A 16,823-nucleotide genomic window follows, 5' to 3' on the forward strand; every position below is an offset into this window, starting at 1 on the left:
TATAATGATATTGTGACGGAGGGGTGACATGGAAATACAGGGTACCAAAAGGTATGAAGGGTGGAAGTGGGAATATAGCAGGGAAGTACTGCCAAGCATATAAACATCAACACGTATTTGTTCACACACACACAGCAATCATATTTTGGTGTATACAGTATGGCTTGTGCATGTGACAGAGAAAAAAAAGTAGACGTTAAAAAGAAATGTTGGAGGTGTGGAAGCGAAGTGATGAATGATAGAGGAGAGGAAGAGGAAGAGAGTACTAAGAGGAGAAAGAGAATGGATAGATGTAGAATGTGGAAATAATTAGGATGAGTGAATGGGGCTGGAAGAGGTCCGGATAGGTTAGATAGAGCGACATGATGAGAACAAGATGCAGGAGACTGAAAAAGGAGAATAAGAAATAGTTGGAGAGGACACAATGAGAAATAAGAAAGAGAGAAGAGCGGAAAGAAGCAGAAGAGGAGAAGAAGGAAAAATTAGAATAGAGTAACAGTGGATGAGAAGAAGAAGAAGAAGAAGAAGAAGAAGAAGAAGAAGGGAAAATGGTGATTAGGGAAACGAAAAGAATGAAGAAGAGGAGTACAGATAGAAGGAGAAAGAGAGTTGAAAAAGGGTGGATGGAAGGTGTTGTAGGTGTAGTCAATTTTTATTGCTTTTGTGTGCAGTTGGTGATGGTGTTGGTGTTGTAGCTGTGGGATGCGATTTGCCCCCTTCATGACACATTTGATAGATTTATTTGCTACTGCTGGCTCCTGTCTCATAACATCAAAAATCACCACTACTATATTCCCAATCTCACTGTAAAACCGACCACGTTCACACGACACTACTATTATACAACACTCAAAATGTAGCTTTTCAAATAAAGTATTTGATATGTTTCTACTCAACTAATTTTTGTTCATTCATATTAATTTCCCTTGTCTGTGGTATCGTTGAAACGGATGCTGATTATCAAAAATAGCAAAGTAATAGTAATAGTATTATATTCGTTACTTCAATTCCATTTCTATAAAATATTCTTCGAGAAGTGAAACATTAAAATTGTCTCCAATCAACCAACTGCTTGATTTGTTCAATAAACCTTCAATATTGTCTCCAATTAACCAACTGCTTTACTTGTTCAAAAAACCTTCAATATTCTGTTAAACCTTAATTGTCGAGCCTCCTATCCTGCTATTCTCCTCCATTTCACCATCTTCTTGACCTCTTCTCTCTCTTCAATATGTATTTCGTTTCAAGCATTTTTCATATTCACTTCCACCTACCCTCAGTTTTCTGTACCTAACAGCCCTTATTCTACATTTCATTCATTCATATATAATATTTCCTTTCAATACTTCTTGGTTCTCTTGATTGTCCTCAACTGGTTGAGAGAAGATGTCTGTCCACAACGTCAACATGATCTATAATATTAAATCTCCTAGTCTAATAATTTCATTTTATTTTGATCCATATCTTCGTCAGTAGATACTCTTTTTGTAAATTTTTCAGCTTTTGAACATAAAATTGGTTCTTTGTTCTTCATTCTCCACATTCTTAATCATTGTTAATTCCCCTTCTTTTCCTCCCCCTTGTTTTTTACACACCTATTCAATCCCCACTTCCCACAACACATAAAACTATTCAACAATTTATAATTTTGTATGTAAAATCTATCTAATTTATGTATCTATTTTTTTAATCATGATAATTTTCATGGAAATGATCTTCCTTCCTTCATAATAATCTAATCTATCCGTGTAATTATCTATGCTTGAACTTTACCATGATTATGGAATCCCCCTCTACCCCCTCACACCATGAACACCACACAACACATCAAACCAACATATACTATCTAAATCTCTAATTTTCTATGTAAATTGTACTCTGTGAGACGGACTTACAATATGAATAACACACCTAACGAAATTATACCACATTGGATTATTATGATAATAGCAGCAGAAGCTAGACTCAGTTCTCTAGCTGTACCTGCTTTTTGTCTAGAATTCAAAATGGCTGCCGTCTAAAACGATGACGACGTAGATGATGCTGTCTAAAATTATGATGAAAATGATGATGATGATGAGGCAGTTCACCAACCAATTATGGCTATTAGTTAAATTAAACGAAAGCAAGAGCAGAAAGCAAGTAGGAACAGTGAAAAGCAGTCATCCAGGTAGACTGAAATAAAGTGAACACGCAAACCACTAGACCAGTGACCCAACCACTCAACCTCCCTCCTGGTCCCCCCCACACATCGATCAAAACTATGATCATCACGGAAAAGCAAATATTTCGGTGCGTGAAAAATAAGCAATCTTGGAAATTTGATCAGAGAGATCTCCTCTTTACAGAAAGTTTATTGTCTAACAAAACTATAGTAATTTCGGTAAAGCAGATATTATATCGGTGATAAAAAGTCTTGGAAATCTGAACATAATATTCCCTTCTACACAGCTGAAAGCTATACCCAATGAAATGCTGTAGTTATCGAAAAATAATAACTTTGAGGAGCAAATATTTCAATCATTTAATACTCTTCACTGCTATTTGATAGACCTTATTGAAGAGAATTTTCTTGCAGTATTCAGGCACTATCTTATCTATCGAAAGCTTTAGATTTCAATACGTCGTAAATTGAATAGGCAACTAATATAGTTTAATATTTGAAATAGATACTAATTCCAAAACATAAAAGAAATTCAATCATAGTGGAGGGGATCTCTATGACTGTATTCCTTTCAAAGCCACCGTTCTAGCGAAACTAGTCTTCAAGTAGCATTACGATTTTCAGCAATAAGTCCACAAAGCTTCTTGCATGTTCAACGAATATAAAAAAATGAAAGATTTTGCTTGGGGGTTTCCTTGTTTCGTATTAAAAATTAATAAATAACTAGTGTCCTGGATGGCTCAGGTCTGTTACCAGAGTTTTCTAGTCGCATCTGATTAATCCTCTGGTGTGATTCGTCGGCAGTTTTAAGGCAATAGGAACCGACGACTTGACGTGTCCATTCCAAACACGAGAGTGTAGGAGAAATATTCTCTTCATACCAGAGATCAAACCCCAGATTACAAAGCCATCCACACTAAACTACTCGGCTATGGCAAGTCATATTTTTTCCTAATGTACAGATACGATAAATACAATACAATACCAATTTCTATTGTGACTATAGCTTTGAGCTCCTAATCCATATATTCAGATGTCAGATTTGAGGTCAGAGCATCAAAGTAAAAATAACTTTTTGATTACAAGGCAGCAACTCAATCATATGGTTCCTCCAATTTTTCCATTGTCATTATCATGTCCAAGTTAATATCAACAATATGTAGACCTATATTATAAATAATTATTGTGTTGTATACCTCTGAGTGCCTTCATATGCGCAACAGCCATGCGCAGAATGGTGAGTTTGTCGGGTTTGCGCGCGAGGGCGCTGCACGTGGGGACCATGTCGGATAGCTCTGTGATGTAGGCGGTCATCTTGTTTCTCCGCCGGCGCTCGATCTCGCAGTGGTTCTCCCTGCTGCTCAACACAAAAAAACACCATATTAGAATATAAACAAACAACGAATAGTACAATAATAATGATAACAATTAATATTAGAAACATCCCACAGTATACTAGAATCTAAACTAATGAACGGTTTGTTACTACAAACAATCTAAAAATCACCTCATCATAAACAGTAAGTGTTTTTTAATATTTACAAAGATACACAGTGTCTAAACTACAACAAAGTTATTAAATTGGTGTTTCGTCATGGAAAACAATATCAACTCTAAAAATGTCGTAGAGAGAATATCAACGTCGCACAAGCAGGTTCAGCAAACTAACCCGAGATGAAAGTAGTGGAAAAGTGGAAAACAAGAAAAGTGGAAAGTCCAATATTGGTTCTATGGCATGGACCATTGCATGCTGTAACTAACCATAGAACTTCTTAACCACTGGTTTTAGACCTTCGTTCCCAGTGTATCCAACCACTACCTCCGTGGTTCAACCCGTTGGGCAAGGCGGCATTTATTGTAGGTGGCTGTGGTAAAACACATATTGAAGTTGTCAAACCCTTTCTGTAATTATTATTGATAAAATTGAATACTAAATTAGTAAGCTAAAGATGTGTTAGTTCCAGCTTGAAACCTTGGTTCTGAAGTCAAAATACTGATTAAATAGATAAATCTCTGATAAATACTGATTAAATAGATAAATCTCTGATAAATACTGATTAATAGATAAATAAATTTGTCTTGATTATACAGAGTCGGTGAGATACGGAAGCTCCTTAATATTTCTTTCACAAGGATAATTCAACAGTACGGTAGGTTTTATTGGGGACCCTATTCGAATTATAAAAACTACTTTTCCGTGGCTTCAAATTGATTTAATTTCATTAATTTCACTCCAGACTTTGATACGTGAACTTTTTCGAAATAGTACGAGCTAGCTTGTCCAGCCTATTTCCTCTCATCTTACTGCTCACTATAATGTAGACTAGATAGATGTCTAGATAGAAGAGTGCGAACCAAAGCGCATCCCTACATATATCACTACCAAAGTCAGTGACCGGTACAGTGAAAATATAATTCCCATGTGTTTTAATGGGATTATTCACACTCTCTTAGCCAAGATGAGAGAGTCACAATAGAACTCATGGGAATAATATTATCACTGTACCGGACACGTTCACTGATACTGACATCTGAGGTTCGCACATTGAAGTACTGGCCAGTCGTAAACTTAGTCTCTGGTGTGTTATGTACCAAGCAATCAAATGGCTTCTAAAAAGTCTGGCCTATATACTCAAGATAGTGTTTCAAGAGTTTTTGCAGTCCGGTACTACATACACTCTTTCTGGTCTAACTCCTAACCTTCTAGCAAAAATACTAGGATTTATTCCTTAACTCAAGCTATATATTACACGTTAAAATAGGTACTCTGCAATTCACCGATCAATACATAAGCATAATCTTTTGAATCGATAAAAACGAGTTTTAATTCAATATTGAATAGATATAAATAATAGTATAAGCATGCATATATGACTGCACCCAAGTCTATGTCGCCTATTCCTATTGTTATTTACTACATCTGATTTTTATTCATCATCTTCTTCTTCTTGATCTCTCTCATTTTCCCCCTTTGTTCATTTTTTCTTCATTGCTTTCCACGTTTTCTTTTTATTATTGGACTGAGCCGTGTTTCCTGTTTCTATTTGTACGGTGGTAGTATTACTGATTTTTCTCTACTATCCTTTTTCTGCACTCTGTGGCCACTATAAACAGTCCACTGTCGTCTTGCGGAGTAGTATGGGAGAAAAGTAAGAAATTGAGGGAAAGAGAGGGATACAGTGAGAGGGTACAATTGTTCTTTGTTGTTGGTCGGGTGAGTAACTGTTGGGCGCAGTAAAAAGCAGTTTGTAAGTTAATGGCACCTGTGCACAAAGTGCCACCACTCCTACTTACTTTTCTTCTTCTTCATACCATTTTCATTCTCATCTCCGTCTTCCTCGTTTTCTTCTATTTCTGCATTCAACTCATTATCCATCATTTTTCTAGAGAAAACCTTTTTCACATTTTGGTTTATAATTCATTTCAATTCTCTTTTGCTTCTCATCACCTTGTCCTCATCTTACTCACCACTTTTCTCTAATTTCTATATTTTCCCTCTTTTTCTGTTTCTTCTTTCTTTCTTTTCCTTGTCCTATCCGTTCCAGAATAGTCAGCTCTCATGAATTGTATAATAAGCCACCATATATTTAATCTACATGAATAAAGCAAATCTAATTCCTCTAATCACCCCTTCTACCTTTTCTATCATTCTACACTCATTTCTCAATTCACTTTGTTGTTTATTTTTTACTAGCATTACTTTTTACATCACCATTTCTTTATTCTGCTCATTTTCTGTGTTAGATCTTCCACTCACTTTTTATTTTTTCTAACCACACATGCTCCTTCATTCCCTTCGTTTAATCCTTCTCTCAATTCCTCTTACTTTCTACCAATTTTCTTGTTTGGCAAAGTGTTACTTGTGCGACAATTTAAGAGTAGAGGGTGTGTCGTTTGTTCCTAAAAGTACCGTCCTACGTCTTACTGTACTGTTTAATTATTAAAGCGCTTCTACTGTTTGCTGATTTCTACGTCTTTTTGGAATAGGTGGCAGACGTAGCGAGCAATAATTTTGTGTAGATGAAATGTGATTGATTCGATCCATTATTTGCTCATTGATAAATGAGCATCCATCTATGATGGCAGGATGGCATTATTACGAAGTTAAGAGAAGATCTAAATCATTATCGATTACAAGGTCATCAGGTAGTATGAGTAATTATTGTATCAGGAAATCCCCCCATTCTGATTTGCGTCAATAAGCTATTGATAACTTGCCAGAGTTTTAATATATGAGCTGCTGCTTTAAATGTTATTACGTAATCGTGGAAAAAATCGATACTCGAGAAAAGCTTACGATAATTCGTTGAAATCTTACTTTTATCAGTATCTGTAATATGAAATATGATTAATAACTTATGATCCCAATCCCAATAGAACTTAAATATCAATTAAATCATATTGAATATTGAAATACCTTTCATGTAGATCTTGCTCCTATACTTCCTGTCTTTCAAATTGGTGATTTCAAGTTATTCATTTGCATCAATTTCTTCCAGCTTTTTCACAACCTACTCTCGTTCTTGTCCTGCATTCTTTTTCATTCTTCATCATAAATCGTACAATTTACTCAATCCTTCTCCTTATTCCTTTCTTTCTAACTTGACTTAGTCCTCTGCTGCTCTGCTTTCATACCGTCATCTATTCCCTCCCTCCTCTTCAAACCTTTCTTTTACCTACTTCTCATCATTTTCTTCTTTTTCCACATCTTTATCTATTTTCTTCTCTACATGTTGCATGTTGTTCTTCATTCATCTCTCAAAGCTTTGCAAGCTTTACCTTTTCTCTGCCACCAGCTTTATCCCCTCTCTGGCATTAGTGTAGCTCCTACTATTTCCCTTCCTCCTAGTCCCACATTTACTTATATTTTACCTCCTTTTACTCCTCCCACACCTTCTTCTCTTATTTCCACTCCACCTACTTACAATTTTTCTTAATATCCTATCTTTTGCACCACCTTTTCCTTATTCTCCTATCAGTTGTCATTATCTTTTCCTCATACTGCTTCTACTTCCTCTACAGCGTCTCGTCCTTCTGCTATTCTGAATTTTTCTCCTAGAACATCAACTCTTCTTCATTCTTCATATCCTTTTTCATCTCCTCCTCCCTCACACCTTCTTTTTTTTCTTCTTCTTCTTCTTCTTCTTCTTCTTCTTCTTCTTCACCTCTTCCTCCTCCCCTTCCACTATCCTATTCTCTTCCAGCAACCTCCACCAAGCAGCCTGTAAGTCGAAAGATAAATGAGGTGTGTTTGAGGTTTGAGGGAGCAATCTCACCTCAGCAGCGCAGCAGGCTTACTCAAACACACTCACTTAATGAACTGCCTTCCTGCCAAGCTATTTGATGAATACATCACCTCAGCCCTGCCGCTATGCTGTGCTGTGCTATGCTATGCCATGCTGTGTCTCCCGCTGATAAAATTCTCATACCACCTCGATTTTGTTTGCCCTTCGCTGCGCTGCACTAGGTGACTTTTCTTTTTTCTCTCGACTCCTTCTCCGAATTTTCGTCAAATTCCTTCTCCCTCTTCACTCAGTTTTAAGTTATTTTTCTTATTACTTAGCTGTTTGACTTTTTTGTCCTTTCCAGCACCCTTATTCACTACGAAGAATTCAAAGCTTATTTCAAATTATTCGATTTTTCCTTCAACCCTGTTTTGCGGTGATCTTCCCTCCTGACACATTGATCATAAAATTGTCTCTGCTGTCAAGTTCGCACCTCTTACCCATTTTTGAATTGATTTTTACCATTTTTGTGAACTTTTCTCTTCTGTTTTCCTCTTATTTCAAATTGATCGTTGTTTCATCAATAAACTTTTATTTAACACCGGAATTAGCTTCTTTATCTAGTCTCTGTCTCCTTAATGTCTATTATAATTATTGTTATCACTGCGTATCTATTATATTAGGTACTGCGTACCTAATATCTATTATATTTCTAATTGAAGTGTTTTTTAATCATTTTGATTCATTCATACAATTTTTTCAGCTTGTTCTACTGGTTCATTCCTCCCTCATATTTTTTCTGCTACACTTTCGTATTCCTTTTCAGCTTCTTCCACCTTCAAAAAATTATTTCCTTCTATCTCATCAGATTTCTCTTTGTTTGTACTTATTCATTTTCTGCTCCACATTCACAATAATTATTTTGCACTTTCTCCTTCAACTTTCAAACCAAATCCTTTATCTTTCCCCTTTTTCACAACCTTTTTCAACAGCTTCATCATTATCATCTCTTTTACTGATATTCATCTCCAACCGTTTCTAGTAGCTTGGTTTTTCGTTCTCTTCTTCCCTTCTTTTGTTGCCTTCTTCATCTCCGCCCATGTCTCACATCTACTGTCTCAATTTTTCTCCTTTCCTGAGTTCCTTCATCTTCTCTGCAGCGCACTCCCAATGCAAACATAGCGTTGCCATCATTTTCCAACATATTTCCTTATCCCTCTCGTTTCACAACGACGCTTCTCTTTAAACGGTTTCCACTCTGGGGTGAAAAAAAATACTGTAGAAGAAGGAAATATGGGAGATTTTAGAGAAGAGGAGGTGAAAGAGTAAAAGGAGTGAGTGAGAGGGAGATCACCTCATCAATTTGTTGATGGAACGTGGTGAACATTTTTGGATGATTTGAGGTAGGTTTTTTGCATTTTCCTCTGTGAGCGTTGCATACTATATTTAAAGATTGTGATGGATTCGTTGGTAGAATATATCTTCCTACCGGCTTGTCTTCATCTATAAGAAAATTGTGTTAAAAATCTGTATGATAGAATTACAACACTAATTCTACCAACTTCCGAATTGATTCAACACGTATGAGATAGACAATACAATGTATTCTGATTTAGAAGTTATAAAATTTTTCATAGTATACCCCCAAAGGTGTGTACATACTTTTGCACCACAAACACGCATTTCCATTTTCATCAGCTAATGTTCAGCTTATTATAATATCATCGGTATATTTGTATAGAAACAGAAAAATACAGATATAATAAATATCAGCTGATGGTATTTATAAATAAAATATCATTTAAATCAGCTGATGAGAGCGATCAAGTGATTCAGCTAATGAGAAGGGAAATGCACTTGTTCGTGGCGCTTAAAAGTCTGCAAGCACCTTCAAATATACTCACTTAAAAATGACATTATAAATCGAGACATGTTGTGAAAAATAATATAAAGTTGGAAAAAGTCCTACATAGATTTTAATATTTTACGTGAAAATCAATCATTTTTCAATTTTTATGCTAATGATTTTTATTTACTTTTTTAGAAAGTGGATATCTAAAATAGCATTGGAGAAGGTGATCTCAGAACTTGTCTTACACTATTGTATTCACTTCATACTGTGAATATTGATTAAATGGGATGCGCTGATGGAATGCTGTTACTATTTAACATAATATTGCTCTAAACAATGCAAAATTCCGACAAATGTTATTTATACTACAACATCATTATCATTAGTATAGTTTTATAACTAATTATTCTAAAATACATTAATTTTATTGTATAATAACAAGAATTATGGTAACAATATTGAAACTAACAAAAATTGTCCATCACAAAGTGGATGTGGAAAACATAGTGCAATTTCGTCGAATAAATCTGAATAAAATTTCTTAGAATGAAACTGCTAGTAGTGGAGAATCTATCAACAAGTAATTTTGATAATAATTTCGAATAACTTCCTACACAAGAGGGGCCAATATGGCTGGATCAGTAAATCTTTACATTGAGATTCAGCCAACTGGATGAATTTCGGTAACACATTGAAATCAACATGCATGCAACATATTGCACAGTCTTTCATCGTCCAATGCGTTATTGCATAAGTGAGATAGATATGAAGACGGATTGCATGTATAGAGGAAGATGAAAAGTACTAAGGGATAGAAAGAGAGACATGAGGAGAGAGAGAGAGATTGTGAGAGAATTGCAAGTGAAAGTTGCGGTTTAGCTCAGTTGAAGCAATAGTTCACAGATTCAGTGCATCACCACTTTTTCTACTGTAAATCCACTTCATCATTCTCTCTTCACAGGACAAGAGACCTTCACCCTCCTCCTAGGATTAGGGTTAAGTGTAAGAGAGGGCCGGCTGCGCCCTAACTTCGCCTTCCTAGATTTTTAATAAAGGCAGTGATTCAATTCAATTCACACAATCATCACACCCTCCTCCTTTCTTCCATGAATATTATTATGCATATTACAATTAAAAAAGTGTTAAAGTATAACTAAAATCAATAATTCTAATTTATGATACAGTATGGACTTAATACAATAAAGCATTATATTTTAAATACATTGATAACGTATTCATCTTCAATTTGTTTAGATCCGATCCACCCATTCCAGAAAATAAGAAGTATTCAGAAGATAAGAGAACTCAAGTTTTGCAAAACCAGGAAAAGGTGGAGTGATTAGACACATGGATAGGATTTACATGGAAGAAAATTAAGAGAATGGCGAAGAGAGAATAAAAATATGAAGACAAACAGGATGAAAGAGAAAAGTAATAAATAAGCTGCAAGAAAACAAAACCGAATAGAAAAGTTACAGCTTTAGAACAGAAAGCATATCCTCTAAGACTTGGATCCTAGTTCAAGAGAAGAAAGGGAGTCGAAGAAAGAGAAGATAGAAAAGAAGAATGAAGAAGCAGAAGAGGAAGAAGAAAATGGAAGAAGGAGAAGAAGAAGATGGAGGAAGCAGAAGAAGAAGAAGAAAATGGAAGAAGCAGAAGAAGAAGAAGAAGGAGAAGAAGAAGAAGAGAAGAAGAAGATGGAGAAGCAGAAGAAGAAGAAGAAGAAGATGGAGAAAGCAGAAGAAGAAGAAGAAGGAGAAGAAGAAGAAAATGGAAGAAGGAGAAGAAGAAGATGGAGGAAGCAGAAGAAGAATAGGAAGAAGAAGAAGAAGAAGAAAAAGCGAAAAAGATTGAAAAAAACAAGGATAAAAAGGAAAGAAAGAAGTATAAGATGAATAGACCAGAAAAGAAATGAACAGATGAATATTGAGTGAGTGAGAGTAGGCAAAAGAAGGATAGGAAATAGATCTATACACAGATTAATTTCAGACTGTCAGCATTGTGTTGGATAGGAAGCACTGGTGTTATTTATAAGGAATGCTGACAGTTGAAAGTGAATCGCACTATAGCGGTATAGAGTGAGAGTAGTTTACGAGAGCGATGATCGCGTTCCCATGGCTAGAATGGAAGGTAGACGAACAACAAGAAGAAGAAAATGAGAAAGAAGAAGCACAAGGTGAAGGAAGAGGAATCTGTTGCTCGCTATTCCTACTCCTACTCCTCCTCCTCCGCCCTTTCGTTCCCGCCTCACAATTACCGGACGAGTTCAGGCACGACATTGCCAAGAATAGGAGGAATGGAAGAAGAAGAAGAAGAAGGAGAAAAAGAAAAGGAAAGGGTAAGAAAAAGAACTACTAGAAGTTGAGGAATCTAGATTCAATGTGTACCACCTATACCTTACCTACCTACCAACAAAACAGGACTGCTTAGCTTACAATACCAGCTGATAGTTTTGTGGATAAACAATCCAATGTTGTACTGAACCTAGGAAAAAGACTCAGAACTAAGTACAGACTTTACCCAAGATGATGCTCAGATGATAGCTAGCCTTGTGCTTGGGCTATGAGAAGGATGATTTCTGAAAATAGATGAACGAGTACTAAATTTTCTGGGTGCTTTAGGGTCACCGTCCACTGGATGGTTCAATAGATCCGTTTGGCCGTTGGATCGGACGAATCTGCCGGCCGTTAATTCGGCCGAATATGGTCGTCCATTGGAACCGTTCACGTCAGTCTAGTTGCCAATTATTGAATTAACTAGGTACTATCATAGCCACCCAAATTTTTCACAAACAATAATTATATTGAGATTTTAAAAATTGAATAAACAAATATCCACTAAATTTGTTATTCATTATTAAGCAATCTTTGTTCACACATTCCTTTGAACATCACGACGATGATATCTTTTGTCACGCATATCCCAAAATGGAACATATGCTCTTGAGCAAAGCTATCAACTTTTCATTGTCGATAGTTACAACTTTATAAAACAGAACAACTTCAAAAAACAAACAATACTGTGAAACAATTTTAGGTTAGGAACACTTTGTTGTTACTAGTTCGACTAGGCTCGACTAGTTAGTTCGGCCGAATAGAGCCGGGAAATCCTATTCTATTCGGATCTAAATTTGATCGGCCGGAGACGTCCCTGCACGGCCGTTACAATCGACGAGCATCAATTCCTTTCTTTTTGGGGGATCCTTCGGTCGCGTTCGGTAGTTTTCGGCCGATGCTAGTTCGGACGAAAACGGTTCTAGTGGACGGCCCACTTCAACGTGATTTTTCCTCTCGTTATTATTGCATACCTTGTATTTTATCTACAGCTATTGCGATTATTGATTCAATATATATGGAGATATTGAGCACGTATGCTTCTCACCTTATAAAGGATAAAGGATTTAGTCAATCCTATTGTCCAACGAACGCGATATTGGTTCAAAGATTATATGTTGAAAATTTATTGATGTAAGCATACTATTGAAGAATTGCAAAGTTCCTTTTCTATGGTTTCAAACCTTGGGAATCCAAGGAGGTTCTTGTTCAGTGAAATGTACTATCAACAATGGGACAAAGTTTCAATCATACAAAAGTTATCGTGGAAAAAAACAGAAATGTACAACGACTCGAACCTCAATTCACAAGTTGAAACTCGCTGCGCGTGTTGGAAAAACGTCTCTCATCAATACTACTACTTACTAATGAATGATATTACACTTTATTCATTTCACTCTACTATGAACTCATCCTCATTCAGAGATATTCCGGATTGCAAGGAGCAGAAAGCACATTATAGGCTACAGCAGCATTGTTTACATTTTGCCCTACCAAACTCCCACCAAACATAAACAATGTAAATTTATACAATGGGAACACGGAGCTATAGTGAGATTCACCTTAATTTGGCAGCATTGGTTGAGTGAGAAGCAATTATGTTAAATTACACGAAATTATGACAGTTCGAGGTTAGAAGTGAATCTAACCATAGTAAGTCCATAGTCCACTGTTATGCATTATCATAAAATGTAGACAGAAGCACAGTGAGCACTGAAGTTTGTAATATATACTGTATATAGGCTATAAAGAGATTCAATTTAAACTATCAGTAATCATCATAAATAACAAGAATGCTTCACATTCAAACTTGTTATAGATAGCACTAACTGAAACCATGAATAAAATTATAAAAATTGATACTTTTGTAGATTGAATTGTTTCCTTTTGCAATATGTATCGTTTAATTCCTTTTCTACCTTTATAAGGTAGAATTTTTTCCAAAACTACAAAACCGAGCAAAAATCCATCAAGCTGCAATCTTCAGGACAACAAAGCCTTCCAACTTCAATGCTATCCACTCATTAATTCACCAAAGATAAGATACGCCAACAAGCTTGGCTCAAGACTTCTCGATGCAAGTTCATTCGAATTATCTCTCATACTACAGTAGAATACAGCAATAAAGCTAGATACCAAAAGCGAGAGAGTGTGTGTGTGTGAGAGAGGTGAGAAAGAGAGGTAGAGAGAGAAACAGAGAGAGAGAAAGAAAGAGAAAGAAAAAGCGAGCGAGAGTGAGAGAGAGCAGGATAACAGATAAAACAAAATGAGAAAAGAGTGTACAAAAACAAATAAAAATTCTAGTACAGTACAGTGGAGACTTGGAAAAATGATTACGAAGGCTAATGCAAGGAGACAGTTTTTGTTCAGATTAGAGTGATAAGCGAGTCCAATCAAGGTGACCAAATAGAGAAGTAGAAAGAAGGAAGAAGACGAATAGAGAAGAAGGACGAGAAGACGAGGAAGAGAAAGGACATGAGAAAGAAGAGTATAAGAGGGAGGAAGCAAAATATGAGTAGAGCATAATATTATGTAGATGAAGGAAATGACATGAATGAGGAAAGAGATAAGAGGGATGAAAAAGGATATGGGAAAATACTAGTAATGACTTAAAATACTAGTAATAAATTAAATGAAGAAGAGAAAATCGGAACTATAAAAGATAGGAAATAGATGACAATTATTAACGTAAAAATCTTTTTGAAGTATCAGAGTAACAAGTATACCACTAGTCAACATAGAGCATGACATAAATTGTAATTTTTACTGCAATTTTTTTGTTGAGGAAGATGTAAGAGAATTTGAGAATGTGAAATGATTAGAATTGAAGAAGCGATTGAAAAACAAGAAGGGAAAAAAGCAAAACAAAACAAAGTTAGAGGCTCAGATACTCAGAAGAACATGAGTGAATACCTCATGAAAGATGAAAAATGGAAGAGTGAACAAAACATATACAAATAAATGTAACGTTTAGACAAACAGGAGGAAAGGATAAGACTAAAACCATAAAAAATATAATAAAAGAATCAAGGAGATGGAAGAGAAGAAAGAGTACACAAATTGAAAAAAGTATGAAAGGAAACTAAGTATACAACAAACAAGGGAGAAAGGAGAATTTAAAAACCTACAAAACCTCAGTTGGTAACAACAACAACAATAATAAGAAGACTACATACAAGAGAAGCGCATAGCGCACAAGTACAACAGTACTGTCTAGATTCAAAGATACAGTACTTGTTTCCACTCAGCTGTACTACAACATGGTAGGAGGGGAAAGGTAAAGCAAGGGGGGGTAAATAGTAGGTGGTGCACTATCTCTCAATATGTTACTCCCCCCCCTCCCAGGGGGTCACTCTCTTGGAGCGTGGGAACAACTCTCAGCTTAGCATAGCTTCGCTCTCGCATCTCTCTATCCTGCTCTATAACTATATATAATCCTCAAACAGCTCCAATACTGATCTATTACTGTATTACTATATCTATCGAGATAAGTCGGTCTCCCTCAGAAACCATCTCTGCTGTATCACTATATTCAACTATTACAACTCTATTATTCTATAACTGTATATCTCCTACAAAGAGATACAAGTCAGTCCCCCATAACACACTACTTGCTGTATTACTATATATCCCACTGGATCACTATTCAAATCCATTACTGTATTGCTATATATCTCTACTGCACAGGTACAAGTCAGTCTCATAACGCTCCTCTGTTGTATTACTATATTCTACCATAAGATCAGTATACTGTTCTGTTACAGTATAATAATTATATACATCTCTACTAGAGACGTTCTCTATTCTCATATAGGGTGCTGCTAGCACATATAGATTGTTGCTAGTATGGGCCCTCAGGTCACGATTTTTGAGAGAAAGATGAACGAAGAAGAGAAAAGGGAGAAGATATAGGCAGAACAAAAATGGAAAGAGAAGTGTCATTTTTATATACAGGAAATAGCCTACTTTTGAAAATTGATTGTAATTTAATCGTAATTTTTCATAAAATTAATATTTTTATTTTTTCTTACCTGGCGAACCTCTCCTTGTCTTGTAAACTTTCATCCTCCATTCGCGGATACTTGCTACCACTGGGGTCGTCCTCATCAGATCTGAAAATTAACAGATTTCATCAATAAATTATCTACAAAATGGTGTTATAGAACAATTGTGAATTGATAGAATAACTATAAAAGTATCACCAAAATGAGTAAAAATACTGTATGGAATCAAAACACAGGTAGTGTTACGAAAAAAAACACTGATTCTCAAAAAAACTATAAAAGTATTCCCAAAATGATAATAAAAACGTTATTAAATTATTAATACACTTGTCATAAGCACTTATTTAATGCTATAACATTATCATCCTTGAGTTGAATTGAAAGCTTAAAAAATCTTACATCGAGCAAGATAAAACATATTAATGTACATGTGGATGAAGAGAATGAATCTCACATGAACGAGAGACAAAAAAAAATAAGTGGAAGAACAAATTGGCTAATGAATGAAAATAAGACAAGAAGAAAAAAGGGCAAATATTCAATTTTGAAATAATAGCAGTACGAAGGAGTTCTAGATTTTCCAAAATTACTCATCCTCAAGCATTAGTTTCTTCAGTAAGCATATACTACGGATAATGTATAGAAGAGAATGAAAAGAAGAAACAATATATAGGGAGAAACAAGATTATGAAAAGGAACTATTCTCATGTATCATACTCGAAGAGCACTCTCTCACACACAAACTCTCTTTCACTTAAAAGTGTATGGATAATCTTTGAAATCAGGGTAAGATATTGCAAAGAGAGGTCAATGATTGTGAAGGAGCAGTAAAGAGAAAGAGAAGAAAAGATCTCGCTCACACTCTCTCACTCTCTTTTTAGAGCACGCACTGTTCCGTCACAAGCTGATAGATACGTATTATTATAATACAGGTCTAATCTACGTAATAAGGACAAATTGCCCGACTGCCCGCCCGTTCAGCTAGCTCATTGCTCTTAGATAATTTTTAAGGAAAAAATTCCGGACGGAAAGAAAAAGAATACGAAAGGATAGAAGAGAGGTGGGATAAGGCTGAAGCAGAATGGAAAGCAAGAAACAAGTATTCTCGCTACATGCACAGATGAGCTATATTATCTAGTTTATCTGTGCTATAAGATCCTGAACCTAATCTCTGCGCTGACTTATTGGAATGTATAGTTCAGAATGTGGGTGGTAAGCGTGTAGTTTTAGAATGCTATTTCAAAT

General features: G+C 35.6%; 1 protein-coding gene across 5 annotated transcripts in view; it reads right to left on the bottom strand.

Moving 5' to 3' along the window:
• The window catches only part of LOC111050820 (aryl hydrocarbon receptor nuclear translocator homolog), a 105,404-nt gene that overhangs the window by 28,671 nt on the left and 59,910 nt on the right, over window positions 1–16,823 (bottom strand). For all 5 annotated transcript variants that reach the window (XM_039420942.1, XM_039420943.1, XM_039420941.1 and 2 more), the window contains 2 exons: window positions 15,606–15,686; window positions 3,361–3,521 (listed from right to left, as the gene is read on the bottom strand). In XM_039420942.1, the coding sequence (XP_039276876.1) occupies window positions 3,361–3,521; window positions 15,606–15,686 (242 nt within the window). The remainder of the gene's footprint in view (window positions 1–3,360; window positions 3,522–15,605; window positions 15,687–16,823) is intronic.

The sequence above is a fragment of the Nilaparvata lugens genome, chromosome 2 (genome assembly GCF_014356525.2).
Source record: "Nilaparvata lugens isolate BPH chromosome 2, ASM1435652v1, whole genome shotgun sequence".
NCBI classification, from domain to species: domain Eukaryota; kingdom Metazoa; phylum Arthropoda; class Insecta; order Hemiptera; family Delphacidae; genus Nilaparvata; species Nilaparvata lugens.